The sequence below is a fragment of the Terrapene carolina genome, unplaced genomic scaffold (genome assembly GCF_002925995.2).
Source record: "Terrapene carolina triunguis isolate 2854851 unplaced genomic scaffold, T_m_triunguis-2.0 Scaffold231, whole genome shotgun sequence".
In the NCBI taxonomy this organism is placed as follows: Eukaryota; Metazoa; Chordata; order Testudines; family Emydidae; genus Terrapene; species Terrapene triunguis.
Genome location: NW_020664582.1, coordinates 17,362,373 through 17,384,201, shown reverse-complemented (window position 1 = coordinate 17,384,201; position 21,829 = coordinate 17,362,373). Strand labels below are relative to the sequence as shown.

At 37.8% G+C, this 21,829-nt stretch overlaps 1 protein-coding gene across 8 annotated transcripts in view; it reads right to left on the bottom strand.

The window, feature by feature from the left end:
* The window catches only part of NCOR1 (nuclear receptor corepressor 1), a 105,157-nt gene that overhangs the window by 29,668 nt on the left and 53,660 nt on the right, over window positions 1–21,829 (bottom strand). For 5 of the 8 annotated variants that reach the window (XM_029912517.1, XM_024218481.2, XM_024218483.2 and 2 more), the window contains 7 exons: window positions 16,334–16,464; window positions 15,268–15,473; window positions 9,773–9,835; window positions 8,434–8,573; window positions 7,465–7,591; window positions 4,131–4,686; window positions 329–458 (listed from right to left, as the gene is read on the bottom strand). In XM_029912517.1, the coding sequence (XP_029768377.1) occupies window positions 329–458; window positions 4,131–4,686; window positions 7,465–7,591; window positions 8,434–8,573; window positions 9,773–9,835; window positions 15,268–15,473; window positions 16,334–16,464 (1,353 nt within the window). The remainder of the gene's footprint in view (window positions 1–328; window positions 459–4,130; window positions 4,687–7,464; window positions 7,592–8,433; window positions 8,574–9,772; window positions 9,836–15,267; window positions 15,474–16,333; window positions 16,465–21,829) is intronic. The other 3 variants (XM_029912518.1, XM_029912519.1, XM_024218491.2) reach the window with 1 other exon arrangement.

Genomic DNA, 21,829 nt, shown 5'->3' with positions numbered 1-21,829 from the left:
AGAAAATAAGTACACAACATCTGTATATTACATATCGAACATTTACCAAAGTAGCTCTCTTTTGCCGACAATAACTCACGTCTAGTTGCTCCATGTCAAAGGATGTAATCTACTTCTATACACTTCAAAAGGCAGCATCAGAACTTTTCTGGGTGTTTTTAAAGCTAACTGTTCTGCATTAATATTGTAATTTAAACTCAATCACAAATGTACTGTGATAAGACAAGAAAAGTTCTCACTTGTTCTATAATATTTTTCATAACAAAATGTTACATAAAACAAATTATGGATACTACAGATTCCCCTTCAAATAACATTAAGAACGTACCATAGGTGGTATTACAGCAGCTCGATGGTGAAGTTGTTGCAAGTCCATCTGCCCTTGTTTTATTGTGGAGGATACTAGTATAGATCCAGTAGGGTTTAACAGTGAAGGCTTTGAATCCATAGTGAAGATTCTGAAGGAGGAGAGAGCAGAAAATTAAAACTAGACAAAGTTCAAGATCTTGATAGGATTACAAACAAAAGTACTCCTTTTTTTAATTAAATAACTGAAAAGCAAAGAGCAAGTAAAAGCAAAAAGTTGCATGAATACCCACAAAACCAAACCTGAGTGGAATACATGCTGCAACCACTTGAAAAAGAACATACCCTTTTGTACATCAAAATAGCACACAGTACAATGCACACCAGCGACAAGAACAAGTGGATGGCAACATTTCAATAAGTCTGTTTATGTTCTAATTTTAAATTCCTTAATTCTGCAGCAGTAATAAGAATTTGTCTGTTAATTTCTTTAGTTGATGAGTGAAATAAAATGGTGATAGTTAAGACAGAAGTTATGTTGTATATTTTTTTCCCTCTACATTATATTTTTCCAATTGTTTATCCAGGTTAGTTTTAAATATTTCCAGGGATAAAGCCTCCTTCACTTCAGAAGACTATGAACTCTTGCCCTACATTTTGAAATTCTGGGAACTTACAGGACTTTTATGGAAAGCCTTTCAGTGTACAAGTATCTGCTGAGAAATGAATAAAATGAAGAGAAAAATCCTATTTAACATGGTAGAACTTCCACTATAAAATGCATCAACAAATTATAAAATTTAGAGGTTTGATCATAACTGTAGCAGACTACCTAAATTCTCAGAGGAATAAAAAAGTTCTAATATAGTCTTTGCTTAAATCTGACAGGAAGATGTGCTTTACCATCACTTAGGCAGTAGTTCATACTAGTTGTGTACAAGCGTAGGACAACTCCTGTGCAAGTTAAGATTACTTACAATTTCACAGGATGTGGGAAGCAATAGAACTGACCTATAAATTATGACAATACCTATTGGAAATCCCATTTTGTAGATTCTTCTCAACTTTACCATGTTAGGAATTATTATGCAAATTAAAACCTGTCTAGTGCATCTGTAAAGCACCCTTCACCACAGTTTTTACACTTCCTGTTTTTCAGCCACAATTCCTAGAGTTCAACAAACCTATTGTCACCATTTTGCCTGGTAAGAAATCAAGTAGTCACTGTCACTCACAATATGCCTCAGAGAGGCGGCAGGAGTCCAAGTTAATGCGTTAAAATGGTTTGAGTCTTTCTTGGGAGGGACATACCAACAAACAGTGATTAGAAACTTCACCTTCACCACTAGAAACCCTCAATTGTGGAGTCCCACAAAGATCAGTTCTCTCTCCGGACCCATTCAACACCTACATGCAGCCACTAGGTGAACTGGTCAGATGACACGTACTCAAATGCCAGCAATATGCAGATGACACACATCTCTACTTATCCTTCACAACATGAGACCACACTACTACCACCAGAACAGCCCCAGGCTTGGACAAGATCAGCTCACAGATGAGGCTGAACCTGAGCATGACAGCGGTGATGTTGGCAGGTAAAGGAAAGCAATTAAGGGTTTGCAGTCACAGTGCAGTTTCCTTTGGTTGAAAGTACATATCCACAATTGGTCAATTTGGTCCATAGTCCAGGTCTGAGTACTCTGATTCCTCACTGACACTAAGCTTCCACATAGTAGCATCCATGAGTAATGCTTTCTATCATCTACAGTTGGCTAGGAGACTCTCTCCCACCCTGGTGGACAAAGACTTGGGCTCAGTTATTCAAACCTTTATCACTTCTTCACTGGACTACAACAAAGCAATATACCTGGGCATGAAGACTGCAGCATTTAGGAAACTCCAACTAATACAGTACACTGCAACGTGTCTCCTCAGCAATACAGGCAACCTCAAGCACATCAGACATGCCCTCCACTCCCTATGCCGACTTCCCACAGAATTTTTTAACTAAGTTCAAGGTCTCAGTCCTTATTTTCAAGGGCCTCAGTGGCCTCAGCTCAGGATACCTAGAAGACTGTGGTCAACAACATCAATCCTCTGGCACAATAGAACTCTCTACAATAAAGCCTAAAGCTTGTCTGTGCAGAGACACAGCTTTCTTGGTGACCAGTCCAAGACTCTGGAACTAAGACCAATCATCACCACGTTCCGCTGCAAGTACATGGTGCATTTCCTTAACCCTGCCTTCTTTAATGTAATATACAGCAACAAGTATATTTAATAAAACCCTACCAAAACAAGACACTCCCTGAACACACTTCTCCCCCGGGGGAGAGGATATGAGAACAAACATGTGACAGATGTTACATGTCACAGTTGCTTAATGCACTACTGGAATGTGCTCAGATACTAGAGCGATGAGTGTGGTATAAGAACCTATACACCTTAGAAAGAATAGGGGAAATTCTGGGTCTCTGCTTCTTCAGGTACAGTAACATACTAGCATAACTCAGAATAATCTCTTCTATGAATGAGGAATCATCACTACTTTCCACATAAAGCAGATGAACTCTCCATTACATCACACTCTCAAACTAATTAAAATTATACTAAAGGACATTCAAAATATATTTTTCTGGATTTGTGTCATTGGTTTTGACACAATGCATTATGTACACTTTACAATTTAACTAAAATGAGAATTCTCTTCAATTTTCTTAGAAGATAGATGTGAGAAAGACTTTTCAAATTACCACTTTAGTTTTGGGGTAGATCACTGCCTGCCTTAATTGATTTTTGAATAATAGTTTTGTTGTGTGCCAGAAAATCTTGAAGCAACAATAGTTTCTCCCCAACCCTCAGAAGAGGAACACAGGATTACATATTATGGAGACTCTTGAGAGGAATATCTAGCCTTTTGTTATGCTTTGAAAAGTTTATCTCAAAGGTGCTATCCTTTCCAAAAAACTGCTTAACATGTACATGTAACCTATTCTTGACACAGACCCCAGATGGCTTAATTTCTTTCCTCCTTTAGCTTTCCAAGCAGGAGTGTGGTTTTTGATGGCTGGCCATCCACCAGACTACCACAGAAAATTCAGGTTATAATTTGCCTTGCTGAAGGCAGATATTTTGTCTGGGTTTTGGGCATACTGTTAGATCAACATTTCCCCTCACTGCTCTTAAGTATTAAGACTCTCCTTTCTGAGAGAGAATATACCTTTCTTTCTGAAAGCCCCTTTTCCCAGTAGGAGTGGATACCGCTTGTAGAACCAAGCAGCATCGTCACTCATGACACTTGTCCACATTCTGGAAAGCAGAATTCAGAAGAACATGGTGCCAAATAAGCCATTTGAAAAATGGCTTTTAATGTTTAAACTACAAAATATTTTTATTGGACACGCGTGCACGTGCGCACACACACTAAAAAACTCAAAGTTCAAACCACGGAGTTGAGTGAGTGTTGGTGGTAAAATGAAGAACACACAAACATAGGAAGTGTTCCATATTTTGCTTTAACAATGCGTCTTCCAGTTACATAAAATTATTTTTAAAAAGAATGTTTTCCGTGTGTGTGTGTGTGTGTGTGTGTGTGTGTGTGTGTGTATATATATATATACAGAGAAAGAGCAGTGAGAGAGAGAGAGAGAGAGATCTAGTAGTTTAAAAGTAACTGAATATCTTTTGTCACAGACATCCTAAGTAGGATTTGGGCTGTCTCTCTCAGCAACAGAAATTGGACCAATAGAAGATATTACCTCACCCACCTTCTCTCTAAGGTTAAATTAATGTCTTTCTCATAATTGAATAATTAAACTCACCTTTGTCTTTCAGGTTCTCCATCAACATCTTCATCAGCACTACAAGTAGCACTAGAATCATTGTCTGAATTGGGCTCTGGTCTTGCTGTATTACTCTGCTGTGACAGGCTAAAGTCCATTTCCTCAGGTTCTGACTTTTCCTTGGGTTTCTCCAAATCCCTCTCTTTGGTATCACTCTCTATTTTCACTTGAATATTCTCTGGTAACCTCATTTCAGCATCTACAGGTTCTGCTTTGGTATGCACTGGAAGGTTGAGCACAGGCTTAGCTTCAGCTGGGTGGCTTCTACTGTCCATCTCCATTGGCTCCTCTGCCTCATTACTTATTTCTTCCTTAACTTGGAGCTCAATATTCTGATTTTCAGCTGTTTGTGTACTTTGGGCTGCCGAGGAGGGGGATGTGCTAGGTACGGTTTTAATGGCAGATTCCTGTTCTGCTGTTGTTTCAGTGGTTATCCTAGAAGCAGAGCTTTCAGACATAGTGTCTTCACTGGGTTTGGAAGCTTCCACTGGTGAAGGAGATGGAGCACTCTCTGTATCTGAACTATTTTCAGCACCTGAAAGACATTATTCTTGCATAAGCACTCAAAATATAATTAACAAGCTCTAACGGACAGCGAACAATTGCTCTCATTTTACAGCACCCACATTTATACTAAGTGTCCCACAGTACAAATACGACTACAAGCCCCTGCCCCAAGAAATCATTTACCACCTAATTTCACACCTAATGCAAGTGATGACTTTACATGGGTAGCTTTTCATCATTTGTGAACAATCCAAGTAACTCATTTTCAAACATGAATTACACAAATTTATTGCGTATCACAGAAATCTTTCTTTCAAAACTTATTTTAGCTTTAGGTATTAGCCACAGGCTATACAGGCTAGAGTTGGAATCCAGCCACTGAAACACAGGATGCAACATGAAAAGTCTGCTATTGGCTTTCACACAGCAGAGTTGACAAATTTTCAGAAAACAATGCTGTGAACCACAGCTAGTGACGAACTAGGGCTATCAATCTATAGCAAGAATTGTAAATTAGCATTAACAGCAGCATTTTGTACCATTTTAAAATAAATGGTAACTTTTATTCATCTTTCATTCTAGTCATTGTCCCACAGAAATAACTTCAGTAAACTGGAATCTTAAGGCAAAATTGCCTAACAAAAATTTAATAACAAAGTTTAATATAAACTACAAATGCTAAGGGAGAATCATGGCTGCATAATATAGCACAACAGATTCTATTCTATTCAGAAGTCTTATTTTAATATATCAATACTCATTGCTTTAAAAAACATTTGTACAGGAAATATTTAGTTCAAATATAACATCCTCACAAGCTTTTGGTATTTTTAGAAAGAGCATCTACATGCCCTTCCCATTCAACTGATGTCTACTGCAAAGTAGATAGAACACTGTACAGCCTACAAGTTAACTGAAAGGTTTAGGTTCTCTCAATTGTCATTTAACGTACGTAACCTTTTATAGACAAAGTACATGCCGGGTAAAATGACAGTGGTTCTGTTTAAACAGAACCACAAAGCAAAGGAACTTCACAGGTTTTAATGGATAAATTCACCAAAAGGGTTTTTAATCTTTTCTGTTAAACACATGGATGTGGTAAAATTTAAAGACTCCTCAATTCTAACTTGTTAAAGCTTCTCCATGATTTGAAAAACCTTATTACTAATTATTGGCTTTTATATAGATGGACAATTTTCTGAACAACATGTAGACATCAGCAGCTTGAGACATTACGTCCAATACTCTGATTCATAGTTTATGAAGGTTACTGAATACAGTTCTACATAAGGATGGCCAAATACAGATTTGATGGTGAGTCTGCAATTATGAACAGCTGCAGCCAACATAAAAAGCTGGTAAGTATTTGCCTGCCTGAAACTTTTCAGAGGCTAGTTACTAGCTAAAGACAATAAATTCATGATGCATCTTTTTTTTTTTTTTTTTTTTTTTACAAGGGCAGTTTTATGCAGCCATTTGCTGTCAGTACGATCAAGTTACTGGGTCAGACCAGTAGTCCATAGAGACCAATATCCTGTCTTCCAACAGTGGCCTGTAGTTTTGGTCTTCACAACATTTCCTAGCAATGAGTTCCATAGGTAGACTGTGTGTTTTGTGAAGAAGTACTTCCTTATGTTTGTGTTAAACCTATTGCCTGTTAATTTCATTGGGTGACCCCTAAGTCTTGTGTTATGTGAAGAGGTAAATAAAACACTTCCCTATTCATGTTCCCCACACCATTCGTGATTTTATAGACCTCTATTATATTGCCCCTTAGTCATCTCTTCTCTAAAATGAACAGTCCCAGTCTTTTTAATCTCTCCTCCTATGGGAGATGGTCCATATATCTGATCATTTTTGCTGCCCTTCTCTGTACTTTTCCAATTCTAATATACCTTGTCTGAGATGAGGCAACCAAAACTGCATGCATGCAGTATTCAAGGTGTGGGCATACCATGGATTTATACACTCGCATTATGATATTTTCTGTTTTATAATCTATCCTCTTTCCTAATGATTCTTAATACTGTTCGCTTTTTTGACTGCTGCAGCACATTGAACAGATGTTTTCAGAGAACTATCCACAATAACTCCAAGATCTCTTTCTTGAGTGGTAGTAGCTAATTTAGATTCCGTTGTTTTGTATGTAAAATTGGGATTATGTTTTCCAACATGCACTACATTGCACTTATCAGTACTGAATTTCACATGTCATTTTGTTGCCCTGTCACCTAGTTTTGTGAAATCCTTTTGTAACTCTTCAGTGTCGGCTTTGGACTTAAGTTTATTTAGATACAGATATAGTAATCCTACCTGCTAAACTTTAACCCTTCAGTAAGGGCTGGTCCACACTGGGGCGGGGGATCGATATAGGAAACGCAACTTCAGCTACGAGAATAGCGTAGCTGAAGTCGACGTTTCCTATACCGAACTAAAAGTACTTACTTCGGGTCCACGCGGCGCAGGCAGGCTCCCCCGTCGACAGCGCTTCCTCCTCTCGGCGAGCAGGAGTTCCGCAGTCGACGGGGGAGCGCTTCTGGGATCGATCTATCGCGTCCAGATGAGACGCGATAAATCGACCCCAGAAGATCGATCTCTACCCGCCGAATTAGGCGGGTAGTGTGGACCAGCCCTAAGAGTCTGAAAACTCCACTGGACTATTTTAATTAAATAGAGTGCAACTTTTTGATCATTTTAAGTGACAACTTCTGCAGGTGGTCAAACATCACAGGCAACTAAAATGGTGGATCATTTTAGTGCTGGTAGAAGTTTCCTTCCAAACCAATTCTGACATTTCAGTAATTACCCTCACTGTCTTCTGGATTCTCTTCTTCATTGGATGCTTCAATATCTTCATCCTCCTGAGCAGAGACTGTTGACGCCACGCTTTCACACTGCGATACATCCCGCTCCTCACGAGGCCTTCGTGAAGACTAAGGCAGAAAGAATTGAGATTTACTCCATCTTGAAAACTGCCATATATTAATTTTAAATGCATTGTCTCTCCACTTTATATCAGATTTAGAAGTTAAAGAACCCCTAATTAGCAATGATGTTTCTTTCTGCACTGATTTACAACTTGTTTTAACTCAGGCAGTACTGCAGGGGGCCAAAGAGGAATACAGTATTGCCAAATGCACAAAAGCTTTCAGATACATGCAGAACCAGTAGTTATTTCACCTGTTAACATCCCAAGTAACGCCAACTAGTGTCACTGTGCCATAATCCACTCATTTTCCAAGGCTGTAAGCACTGGTCTAACTCTGCTCCCACTCAAGTTAAACTACTCCTGCTGATATTGACTTAAGTTAGGCCAGCACTGTGCTTTTGAAAATTCCACACTTGGTGTTTTACTTTAACTATATGTGCAGCAGCATTCAGTTGCTGATGTTTCACTGGCTATCCTAACCTGTTTTGCACTGTGAGTGTTGTTTAATAGCTACATGTTTCAATCCAAAGGGTGGATGAAGCCTCTATACAGGTGAGTTTGCAAAACACTTTGGAATTCCTCAGGAGAAAATGTATTATACCAAAAATGCAAAATAGTATTACTACTGACCTTTAAATTTAAAGTGATCAATACCTCTAAACTGTTTATCTACCCGGGCAATGAAAAGCAGCACCAACTGCTAGAAGGTTTCTGTTGCAGAGCAAAAACGGGTGAAATGAAACAAAATGGGAGGCTTAAGAAGTTTCTATTGTAAGCCTCAATGCCTAACTTTAGACCAAACCCAATTCTCTCCAAAAATTGTTTAATCCAGTATGATTTACTCACTTTCTGTTTGTGCTGTTGAAGGAGGTTGTCCAGATTATGTCTCCTTTTATAGTTGAAGTAGAAGTTTTTACACTGAGCTTCACTTTTAGTTCCAACCATTTTGGCTATTGCTGCCCAGTTGCGACCATGTTCCACTAACCCTGTTTAAACAAAATGCAAGCTTAATATTTACCATGATAAATAATCAGGCTAACCAGAAATCAAGTAAACCACACACAAATTCCACTTTAAAAAGGTCTGATAAACACAGATGCAAGAAAATGGGGTAAAAAAAATCACACTGTCCTTAAAATGACTCTTGTTGCAATAACGAACCCACCCAACAGGTGGAAGCCGTCCTGCACTTCATAAAGCATAGCAGGATGCCTCTGAAGCTATCCCATTCTAAAGTTTTGCCAATATCTGAAAGAGAACTAGTAAGCACATTCCCTCCCATGTGCTCATTAGCTAGGTTTTCAGACTTACTATAGAAAAAGTAAATTAAAAATATATTTAGCAAGAATTAACTAGTGCTGTTAGAAAGCTGTCAGCACAGTTGCCTCTCCAGATGACAATGCTCAAACACAGGGGTTCTCAACCTGGAGGTTGGGACCCCTCAGGGGGTCGCAAGGTTACTACATGGGGGGTCGCGAGCTATCAGCCTCCACACCAAACGCCGCTTTTCCTCCAGCATTTATAATGGTGTTAAATATATAAAAATGTGTTTTTAATTTATAAGTGGGAGGGGTCGCACTCAGAGGTTTGCTATGTGAAAGGGGTCACCAGTACAAAAGTTTGAGAACCACTGCTCAAACAGCTGTTGTGATGACAAATCCCCAGAAACCAGTAGCAGCACCAATACAACAACATGAATGGTGCAGCTTAAAGACTTTATTTTTGTTAAGTAGTAATCAATGGTACATTAAAATTTGCCAAACTTCTTGCCAAGTTACAATATAAACTCACATTTCAGATAAAAGAATCCATCTAATGGAAAGGGTATTTATGTGACTTATAAGAAGGTGTTACTTAGTGCAAATTTCAGATGCAAATTTTCATTCACATCAGTTTCATAGTTATATAGAGACTGTTTTGTAAAACAATTTTCTATCAGACTGTTGATGGCCATAGTGTAAACTGAAACCAAATAGCTTTTCCAACAGATTGGGAAAGCCAACAAAAACATCTAAATCTGCATGTTTGTTTGGAATATTGGTTTGCTTAGTGTGTATATCTGCTTCTAAGAAAAAGCTCCTTTCAAACATAGAACAAAAGTGAGTCCCCCACCTCATTCATTCAAATTAGCACCGCAGAGACTAATTAATAACCAGAAGTGAAACCAAAGCTTTAGAAGGATTACCTTTTTTAGCAATTTCCATTTCTTCTTCTGTCCAGCGGGAGGTCTCCACAGGCTCTGCAGAAGCTGAAATAGCAAACGGTGAGTCTCATTAGACAGAGAAAAGACCAGGATATGCACTTTCAGCATCAATCACACATTAATCTATTCATCTGTTAACATTAAGGCCTGTCCAAGCTATTTGGGAAAGCCGCGTGGGACAGTGGGAGGCGGTCAGTTTCTATTACACCGAACTAAGGGTGGGAAAGGAGTCTTCCTGCTCTCGTCAGAGCAAGATGCTAAAGACTGGCTTGTCTATAAACCTATGTGATGTCCAAAATGTTTATTCCCAGAAAGGAAAATTCCTATGTAACATGGAAGATGATAGAATTTGGCACATCTTGTTTTGCGTTAACATACATGAACGTTACCAGCTTTGTAAACAGCTGCTCAAGTATAGCATGCTCTGGTATCGTGTGTGCTACTTGCTCCCCAGCTATCCTAAAAATAATGTAATCCATTTCCCCCTAAATTCAAGTCCAATACCGCATTAGGGAAGACAGTTCTTACAGTGCATTTCACACAAATATTGCCAGTGAGCTTGCCTAACAGACTAAAATACTTCTTATCTCTCATTAACAGGCAACAAAGCTTTGAGCTTTGATTTAAAAATACTCAATAAATCAGGCCCCATGGATGTCAAGAGGAAGAGAGTTCCAAAGGCACAATTCACAGCTGATACAACATCCCTCTGACACAGTTCAAGGTTAAACAACAACCCCCAAATTCTGATTTTGTGGGTATCTAAATATACAAGTCTTCATAAACAGTTTCTGCTGTACTGAAGCAATTTCAAAATTTAACCAGTGCAGGACACACAAAAATAATAGCTTGTGAGATATGGTTTCTTTCAAGAATAATCTCTCAGGCTGCATGTTGCTACAACCATCCATGAATTCTAAAATGCCATCAACTTAACTTGTCAGGTAAAGCACAAAGACAATAATCCAATGCAAAGAAAGAATAAGAGAGGAAGTTTATATTTAAAATTATAATCTCTGCACTTTAAAAAAATACTTCCCTGCATTGAAATTACGATGCTATATTGAACAACCAGAAAAAGTGGAATTTTTAAAAATCTAAACTCAGATTAATTCTACTGCCATCAGCGTCTGAGCTATTTTTAAATAAAGTTTACTATAAATGTGAACTTGAGGCTTGTTTTTACTGCAAAGTATTCTGGACAATAAATATTCTAAGAAGCCAGGCTATTTCTAAAAGGTTCATCTGCATTCACCCACTAAAACAGTCAAACTTTTAGTTGCAGTAGCTAACTCAGGGTTGTGAGTTCAATCCTTGAAGGGGCCACTTAGGGATCTGGGGCAAAATCAGTACTTGGTCCTGCTAGTGAAGGCAGGGGGCTGGACTTGATGACCTTTCAAGGTCCCTTCCAGTTCTAGGAGATAGGCAGAACAGAGAGTTTAAATAGATTAGTAGAGATATCCTGATTGTACAAAAGAGCCAGTCCCCCAACAGGACTTGGCATAAAATGACAATATCTAAATTCTTGATTCTTAGAGAGTATTTTGGTAGCATATTTTAATGGAAAGTAGGAACCCCTTGTCCTCATACATCTGTAAATGCTGGAGTATTTCACTTCCCATGCTACACATCATAGAATCACTATAATACGTTTATGTAATATTCTCTTCAAAATTACTTCAAACACTGAGCAATGCTCCCAACATCAAAATGATGTAAATTCTCATCTCCATTTTACAGATGGAGAAACAGATGTTAAATGACATGCCCCGAGCCACAATGCAAGTCAGTGCCATGCCAGAACCATCATTAGAAGTTGGGAATTTCTGATTCCCAGTCCTGTGCTCAAGCCCCTAGGTTCACATTGGTTCTCCACACTCTTGAACTATAAATTGTCCAGCTACACACAAGGCCATGTTATGGGGAGGTCTAACAGGAAACTGTCACGTACTAAAGTATCCAGACACAATCTCTGAAATAGCCTTGAAGGCTGAACTAGTGTTCCTGTGAAATACATGGTACCCAATATACCATTGAAAACTCAGAACCCACACAATTATTTGCTAATGCTTAAAGTTATAAATTAAAACATAATCATTGGAAAATATTCCAAATTCCAATTTCTGCCAAGTGTCATGTTAATGTTATGCTAGGAGAAAAACCAAGTATGGTCTTGGCACAAGTAGGCTACTGAAAGTCTCAGTCACAGTCAAAGATAACAAATGACTATTTGCATTTCATTTTTTTTTTTTTAAGCAAGTCATTAATGTAAAATACTTAGCTCATATATAGCCCTTATCTGTATAGCTCAAAGTTTTGGTTTTTTTTGGTTTTTATTTTTATCAAGGAGGATGTAACCAGCCACATTTAATACATGGGAGAAACAGAAGCACATGAAGGTGAAGTTACTAGTCCAGAATTACACAGCAGGTCAGTAGACGAACCAGATATAGAACACACTTCTCCAGGCACTAGAGCACACGGCTTGCCTTAAAAGGCTACAGAGCGTTGAAAGACGTTGAAAGAAATGGAAATATAACTGGCACTTCTATACCATCTTACATTTTCAAAGTGCTGTAGCAAATGCTAACTAGCCCTTAAATCACCCCTGCAAGATGGTTAGTCCCATTTTACAAGTGAGGAAATAAGGCAGCAAGATTAACTGATTTGTCCAAGGCTGTACACTGACAGTAGCAGAGCTGAAATTAACTCCAGAGGTTCTGGCTGCCATCTCAGTCATTTCACTAGACTCTGCTACCTCACTGCTTTCGCAAAATACAAAATCCCAACCTCTGGAAAGCCCTCTGAGTCTAAAGGTTTGGAAGCAAAAATGTTCAGCACCACTATTTTATTTTAGTGCCACATATGTATGATACCTTACAATCATGTTTGCCATTAATATTTTATAGATGTATATATAGATTTTATAGATGTATACAGAATATTTAAAAACACAGTATGCAAAGTCCCTTCCTTAAGGACTCTTCTACAGTCAATAGTGAAGCAGTTTCGTGCCTAAAACTATACATATAAGGCAGATAACATGTTATATTCCTTTCTGCAATAAAAAAATGAAACTATTCACAGTTCCTCAGTATATCTATCCATATGTTTTGTCCTTCTAATCATAATTTGCACATTTAAGTAATTAGAAAAGGGCACTGGGCTTTAGGACACCCTGAGTCTAACCCCACCTCTACTATTGATTTGCTGTGTGACCTGGGGTAAGTGACAAGAGTTCTGTGCTTCTTTTCCATGTCCCAAGTAAAGTTTATAAAATGGGGATCGTAGCCATTTTTTAAAGTGCACTAAGATTCAGAGATAAAAGATGCTAATTAAGTCTTACATCTATTGTAATATACTCCACACAACTGATTTGTGGAAAGAGGACAAGTTTAGTGAGAGCAGCTGGGCACTTCTCAAAAGGAAATTTTGTACTTTTCACACTCTTATTCTGCAACACTACAGGCAGCAAGGATTTATATATAAAATATTGTGAAGGCTCTGAAGGGATTTTGTAGAGCCTCTCTCAGACTTCTTCTATTATAAACCTATTTACATGCTGTAACAGACACACTACACTATTGAACACAAACCAAATAGAGAGAATGAAAGGGGTTGCATAACACTGCAGCATACCATGGAAAAAACAGGGAAATTAAGAACAAACAACAAAACACAGCCCCAAATGCTCTAAAGTATTTAAGGAGTTCTTCTGTGTAGGGAATTATTCCACTGACTCCTCTGGAAGAGAATGAAATAGTTAATTACTTAGCATGCTGAAGCCTCTTCTCCTACACTCATTTCCTGCATATCAATCTCCTACACTCATCTGGGCAACCAATCATAAGCAAAGAAAAATGAATCAAAGTTAAAAAAAAATCTATGCTAGTAAAAAAAAAATGCAATCAACAAGTCAGAGGGGAAAATATTCTCCACCTGCTTTATTTCAATGGATTTGGTGTCACTCAGGTTTAATATTGTTCTGAATGATGTTCAGCCACTGCAGACAGCTCAGCCTCTTCACAGACTAGAACCCCCCTTCCCCTCAATTTATTCTTGTTTATCTGCCATTGTGCATACTACAGAAAGCATTAGCAGGAAATAGGAATCAGCAAAACAAAGTTAGGTAACATGGATAGGGCAGAAAAAGTATTCAATCCATTCAAAAAGCTTTCAATGTGGAGTCCGGTGGCACTTTAAAGACTAACACATTTATTTGGACATAAGCTTTGGTGGGTGCATCTGAAGAAGTGGGTTTTTTACCCATGAAAGCTTATGCCCAAATAAATCTGTTAGTCTTTAAGGTGCCTCCTTAAAGCCGGACTCCTCGTTGTTTTTGTGGATACAGACCAACACGCCTACCCCCTCTTTCAATGTGTGTTTTCATAAAACTGCAAAAAAAGTTAGACTATACGAAGACGTTTATTGTCCTAGTTTAAGAAAATGGAAACAAAAGGAGGTCATACTTGCTGAGATAAATGCATGTGGCAATCTTTGATGTTTACAATTTAATGAGCACTCACTTTCTTCTTTTACAGTGCTCTTTCAGGAGGGTCAGACTCCATGAGCAATAACCAGAGAAAGATTTGCTAAAAACTCTAATAGCACAAACCAGTACAATACTGGTGTACTCAACAGACACCAACAACAGACAGTTTGCAATGATGGGGGAGAATCTAATGCTACTGTGGATAGTTATTTATACTTTGAATAACATCTGCAAGCTAGAGCCAAGCTCAGCTTGACCTCTGGGTAGAGAAAGCTCAAGCAATAGAATAGTGCCATTTGCTGACAGCTGTCACCTTACTTTAATACTATTTTTAAAATCCCTCTCCATTGTTAATTTTTCTGTATTTCTAATGCATAAGCCAGTGTGGCTCGTTCTGTTTACTTCCTTGTTTCTGCAACATCATCAGATTATGGCAGCAGGAATGTGCGCTCCTCTAGGAACTCAGCCAGCAGCAAGAGTCTGTACATGGTCTACTGGTCTGTGCCACCAAAATAATACTTTACAGAAAACTCCTTAGCTACATAACGGATTAAGAAACAAACCAACCAGCAATCCATTCCAGATAATAAATATTGTGGTAAATCAAATTCTGGGCCTAAATTGCTTGTTAGTAACCATCTAGGGCTAGGTCCTGCAAATGTTAATACAGATCCATTTGCAGGATCTAGCACTAACCCTGCAAACATAGAGAAAAATAGTCTTTGTACAGTAAGACCATTATTGGTGTTCTCTTATACAGTTTTAACATCTGATCTGATTTTACTTATCATCTGCTCATATCGATACATATTTTTAGAAGTTTGATAAACTTCTTGATGGTCTTGTTTGTCAATAAATGACTAGAATTGAAAAAAAATGCATTGTATCCAAAATGGAAATGTGTGTATCCACAAAGAATCATCTCATTGATAAAGTGCCTTTCTGCCAGATGGATCCCAACGTGCTTTACATAAATACTACTCACAGGGTTCTGGAGGTGGAGGAAGAGGTGGTGGTGGCTCTTCGGTAGCAGCAGCGGCGGCATTTGCTGCTGCAGCTTCATTTGTCATTGATCTGGTGATCCTGCCCTTACGACGACCTTGACTGTTGGCAGTTTTTCGTCCCCTAGGAGTAGCCTGCTCTGTTTCCTCTGGTGCAATTTCTGTTTTATCCTTCTCTTTGGTGTTCTCTCTGGAGTGAAGACAAAAGTTAAAAAAAAGCTTCAACACGGATATTAATAGAGAGTATACTTCGTAGGCAGGTATTGGTGAAACTGAATCATAGATATTAGAACTAAGTGTAAGCTCGCTTTTCAGTACTGATGGAAAGAATAATGGTTTGTAAAGCAATCAGACTCCTCATTTCCCCCCCCAAAATCAGAATTTATTTAAAAACAAATGGAGCTACACTCCATTAACAACTAAAAATCAAAGAGAAAAAAAAAATCTACCATTTCCTTACTGATGGTACCAGGTATGTCCTTTTATTGCTTTTAATAGAATATCCATTTTCATATAGAAACATAAGCACCAGCGGTGTTGGTGGGCCACTTCACCTTGAATGGTCCCTTGAAATGCATTAACTACTTATGCTAAACAATCTGTTCCACCTTGTATTTACCTGTGATACTCTGAATACATTTCCCAGACCTAAAGAAGAGCTCTGTGTAAAGATAGTACCTCATCGTTTCTCCAATATACTGTGACCTACACAGCTACAACAAGCAGCATATACGAGCAGCAAACATTTAAACTGAAATAAAAAACTTCAGAAGGGCAAGAAAAATTTCATCCAAACTTTAGGGATTTTCCATTGATCTGACTGGTCCAAAGAGTCTGAGAGAAACAGATATGCCACAGAACAATTCTTTATGCAATCAGCAATAATTCAATTCTAAATAAGGAAATTCTATAGTGAAATTAACTATCAGGTTTATTGCTTCCATTTAATACCAATTCCCTAAATAAATAGTAACAAAAAACTAGCAAAGAGCAACTGCATTAGGAAAAAAAAGTCAAACAAAACAGTTCATTCTCATTACATATACTCACTTAGATTCCTCCTTCTCATCCTTTTCCTCTTCATCTTTCTTTTCTTCCTCTTTTTTCTCTGTTTTTTCTGCTTTCTCCTCTTCTACTTTTTCTTCTACCTTTTCTTCTTGTGAAGGACGTGCAATTTGCTGCTGAAACGAACCATTGACACACTAAGGCTATATAAAACACTTAACTGTGTAAAGGAGATGCATTTTTGTCGTAATAGCATTAACACCATCCATATTATTAAAAGAAGTTACCAAGATTTTACATTAGAATCTTCATCACAATTTACACATCAATTTAAAAGTTGGGCTTGGATTATAGAGGTTTTACAACAATAGGGACATCTGCAAATTAAAAACATATGGAAATGGTTTGGCAGACCAGTTGGCATGGAACAATCTGCCTGTAGCCTTGAAGTTTGTTTCAACCACCACATTTTGAATGTTTCCTTCAGTCCCTCTCAATAAGTAAATTATTTTCTCTTAAATTTGACTGATTTTCAGTAACCTTTATTTGGGAACATACTGCATTTTATTTTGTAGATTCCATGGATGTACTGCCTTCCTCAATAGAATAAGTACAATGATAGTGAAGACACAGTACACAAGTTATTCTTTGTGCTGTCTTCACAAACAAGTCTATACACACTATCATATATAACATAATATAATATGGAAGAGTTTTATGTTAAACACACCACTATGGGTCCCCAACACATGAAGCCTGAAAATTAACAGCTGTAACGAACAAGTTTTAAAATAGTATTCAGGAGACATCTAACCAAAAATCTTGAAAGTATATTTCAAGAGTAGCAATGTTAACTTGTATCAGAGGGGTAGTCGTGTTAGTCTGAATCTGTAAAAAGCAACAGAGGGTCCTGTGGCATCTGAAGAAGTGAGGTTCTTACCCACGAAAGCTTATGCTCCCAATACTTCTGTTAGTCTTAAAGGTGCTCTAATGTTAACTTGCTCTATTTTAAAATAGTAATACATGATAGTTTACAACTTGGAAACAGAAGATCTACCACCATGAACATTATGTACAGCTCTAACCCTCCTGAGGGTAGTCAGCAGTATCAAGCACTACATTAGGAATTTCATATTTCACTAGATTACTTTAAGCAGTTGGGGAGGAAAGGTAGTTTAGAACTGTAAAGTTCTTTACTATATTTCTCAATGACAACAAAAGATATAGTTTTACAATCATGTGGGTGTTGACAAAGAAAAACAGTTTGCAAATATCAGAGTAATTACAAACAGGCTCCCTTACCCTGCATTTATGCAGTCCTAATTTAACTGGCAGTTCTAGCCTTAACTTTGTCTTGAAGCCTGGGCAAGTATCTGCTTCTGCCAAGGTAGTATAATGCCATTAGCTTCAACCACCAGTAATACATTTGATATAAACTAGCGTCCTGTTTGTTGCCCTTTTCCTACAGCCGCACATGCAAGAATCTGTTGTGTACTAATTCTTAAATATAGCTATAGTCGACATTTACTGAGCAGGGAAGACTTAATACCGTTTCAATAGTCTCATGGGGTTACTGCCCCTAAAACACTTCACAGAAACTAAACTGTACTTGCTTCTTACTGGCTCAATTCATATCTACAACTCAAACCCACCTGAATCACTTTTACTATTCTTCATTTACATGACACCAACGTCAGTTATTTTGATGTAATGTAAGATATCATCACATTTTACAAGTTTGCCTTTGACGTCCATGTCCAAATTCCTGCAACCAGCATGGTAGTAGCAAGTGCTGAAATCTATTTACATTTATTATAAGTCAGCATAGGTCCCAATAGCCTGATAGAAGTGAAGATATTTAAAGACACTTTCATTTTTTCCTCCCTGTTGTTTTCAAACATACTATTTTAATGTCTTTATTATATCTCCTATAGCTATTTCCATTGTTACCTGTAAACCTATTAATCTATAACTGAAAATGGTGGGAAGAATTTGTGTCACCATCCCCACACCTCTTCCCCCCCAAAAAAACATTCAACTTCCCTGCCTGGCTTAGTTATTAGGAATAATCTAACATTTGCCAACTCAAATCTCTCATGCAGTTTCCAGATGGGCTGAAGAATATATAAGATGTGTTCACACAGAAACATTTTATATTAAATTAAAAGAGATGGACCCTTAAAGGTGGCTGTAAAAATATTTTCTTCACACGTATAAGCTTTAATGTTCTTATGCTCCCTGCTGTGTTGCTGCCTTTGTTACAGAGTGCTCTCAGGACTTCCTCAAAAAGGAGAGCACCAAGAATCAAGTAAAGCCAAGCAAAATCAGAGAGACAGGTTTCTTTGCATTTTACTTATATACATTTATATGCTGCAGTATATAAATGGATATATTTCATTAAATTTTAGCATTTGTATCTACACAATAAAAGTAATTATATGAGCAATTAAACTTCACGCTTGAGGGCTGTAAGCATGTGATGATCAGGAAGAAATTCCCCTGCTCTCAGTGCACAGCACTGTACAATTATTATATTACAATTACTTCTTAGGTGCAGCATGGGGGTGGTTCACCTTCTTCTGAAGCAATGCTTAGTTACTATCCAGACACCTAGCTAGATGAATTGTGCAATCCAGTATGGCAATTCCTACTGAATATTATGTATTAGTAGTATTGTGATAGCACCAAGAGATCCCAATCTGGGTCCCATTGTACTACATGCTGTACAACTAGCCAACTCCATAAAGATTGTTCCAGCCCCCAAGGGCTTGCAATCTAAGTTGTGGTCTGGGCAGTACTCCAGTGTGAGAAACCTGATCTCAGATCCTCAAAGATTCTTTCCTTTGACAACATAAAAATATTTTTAAAACAGTATCAAGAATGCGTGAGATGGCACATGAGTAACACAGAGCCTATGTACAATTAAGTCACTACATATGGTATCATTTGGAAAACGTGCTCATAATTGTTGATTAATGCAGGAAAAACTTCTGCAAGCAAATATGATAAGAATGCTTGCTTTAATCAGCCAATTTCTATAAACTAAACATTCCAAAAAAGAAACCATAGGGGGTAGCTTGTATATGTAAACCAAAGTCAAGATGCAGGTATTTTAAGTGTGCACATTATATATAAACAAACAATAAGAAGTCAGTCTGCTTAAAAACCCTGGAAAATCCATTGAAGGCTAAAACCTACTCTCTGTTTGCACTTAAGTAGTGCACCACACAAATCAAATATTACTGAGAGAGCATTCAAACATGCATGGCACTATTAAAAAAACAAAGACTAAATCTTTTCCCCTAAGACTTTACAATTCTGCAAGCATTTACTGTTGCATATATGACTACACATAAGAGTAAGCATATCTAATTAGTGAAACTACAAAAGGAGTAACTCCATGATCTAACTGGGGGTTACACTAGATGACCCTTGCTACCCCTTCTAACCCTATGATTTGGCCCTAAATTCACATAACAGGAGGGAGTAACAAATGGAAAGGAAATAATATAATATAGGCTTGAGTAATTCATGAGTCTTGAAGGTAATATTGTATTGCATATACATGAGTATAGCTCAAGTGCCTCCTCAAAAGGGTGTACTGAGAAGGGACTTGAGAATGAAGAAAAACGTGACGTGTCAGAGTCAAGAAGGGGGAAGCAAGCATAAGTGTACACATGGGAGAAAGACAAAGGGGATAAACAAGCAGCTTTGGCTAATGTAAGCCATGTACAGTTCAGCGATCACTCTCTCCCCTCCCTAGACCCCAAACACGCAGATGCCTATAAAACATGGTCGTCAGTTCAAAATTCCCTGCTTGTGCGGATAAAAATCAGACTCCCAGATATACTTTAACTGCAAAATATGTTTAAACATCTGCTCAAATTAAAAAAAAAGTTTAACATTAAACTCTTGGGGGATTTTTCTCTTGAGTACGAGGAACAATTTGCCTATGTTTTGCAGAAGTCTTTGAATAAAGTCAGTGTGCTGCAATGCGTAGATGCAACACAGGGTCAGCATGATTTTTGCTAGTAGGGTTTTAAGTAAGGGCCTTATTACTAAATCAATGTGTGTTGCTGGATGTCTAAATACAGAGCAAGACAAACAAGAATTTGGGTAATTATTAAATGCCTTAATAGTATCTGAAAATTCACAGAAGGACGAGGAGAGAGTTCTGGGAGTTTTTTTCCTAGGAGCTTAAAAGCTGTGCGTTAACAGGATTAAATTTTATATAGTCCATTGAAAAACTCCTGAAAATAGGCTGGATAAATGCTAAAAGGCTCCTTCGTGTAGCAGTGGCAGCGGATGTCATTGGTACATAACCAAATTAAGGTTGGAAGTCATCCTGAATATATTTTATAAAAACTAAATTGCTTTTGACTTTTTAAAAATATGAACTGAAGTAGATATTAACAGTTAACTTTTATTTATAATCTTCCTGCAAAGTATTAACATCTCAATATTGGTACTAGTTGGTTTTCCCAAGTATTCCTTTAACATGTCAGTGAGACATGCGGAGGTAAATGTTTTTGATTGTGCTAGACAGGACAGTATGAGAAGCAAAGAGTTTAGATGAATCGCAGCTTCAGCAAAAATCTGGATTTTGTATATAATTTGCCTGAAAAAATAGCTGGATCATCAGAACACCCCCAATTGCTTTTATCTGCCTAATTTAACACTGCACATTGTCAATAACAGGTTTAAATTTGTTTTTTTCCACAGTGAATTTTTCTAGCATGCAATGCTCTATAGGGCAAAGGCAGGTTAAAACACAAACCTTAAACAGCTGAAGCCTCAGTCAACGACGTACCTGCACATTCATCTGTCGATTAAAACTCTTACTATCCACAGCACAGGGGTCGGGCTCTAATGCAAAATAAAACTCAAAAGCACAAAACCCACAGCACCATCAATAGCTCCTTAGCATGGGCTGGCTGACCCAGCAACGTGTTTATTCCAGGAAACTTTGTCATCCTGCCACTTAAGCTGCCTACAGAAGAGTTGCCCATCTCACATGCAAGCTTCTAATCTCACCGGGGTTACTTAAGGTAATCCCCACTGAGCTGTGCTTGATTGGCTGTCACAGAAATACAGCAAGTTTCTGCCTGGTCAGATCACTGGACTGTACCACCTGCTGCAAAGACATATGGGTTGGCGCACAGACATTAGTTTATGCTGACAATGCAGATATACTATGGAAAAGTACATTTCCAAATTACTGACTAACATTTCTCACCAGCCCCCTTTCAAATTTTATTCCAAGACAGCCTTAAAAATACTGCTATCCACTCAAATTAATCTTCTGCTTTTCTACTAAAACAGACTTTATTCAGTCCATCTAAATTATAGATATACACACTACAATGGCCAATTTGAGGAAGGATCTGTAATAAGATTATTATTATTTCCCTCTCGGTTGAACAATAATTTTGCTTCAAAAACTGCTGGTGCAACCAAACTAACAAGATCATAAACCACTGGATGGCGTTCTGAAATACAAGCAACTAGATCCTCTCTTGTTTCACTCTGAAGTGGTTAATG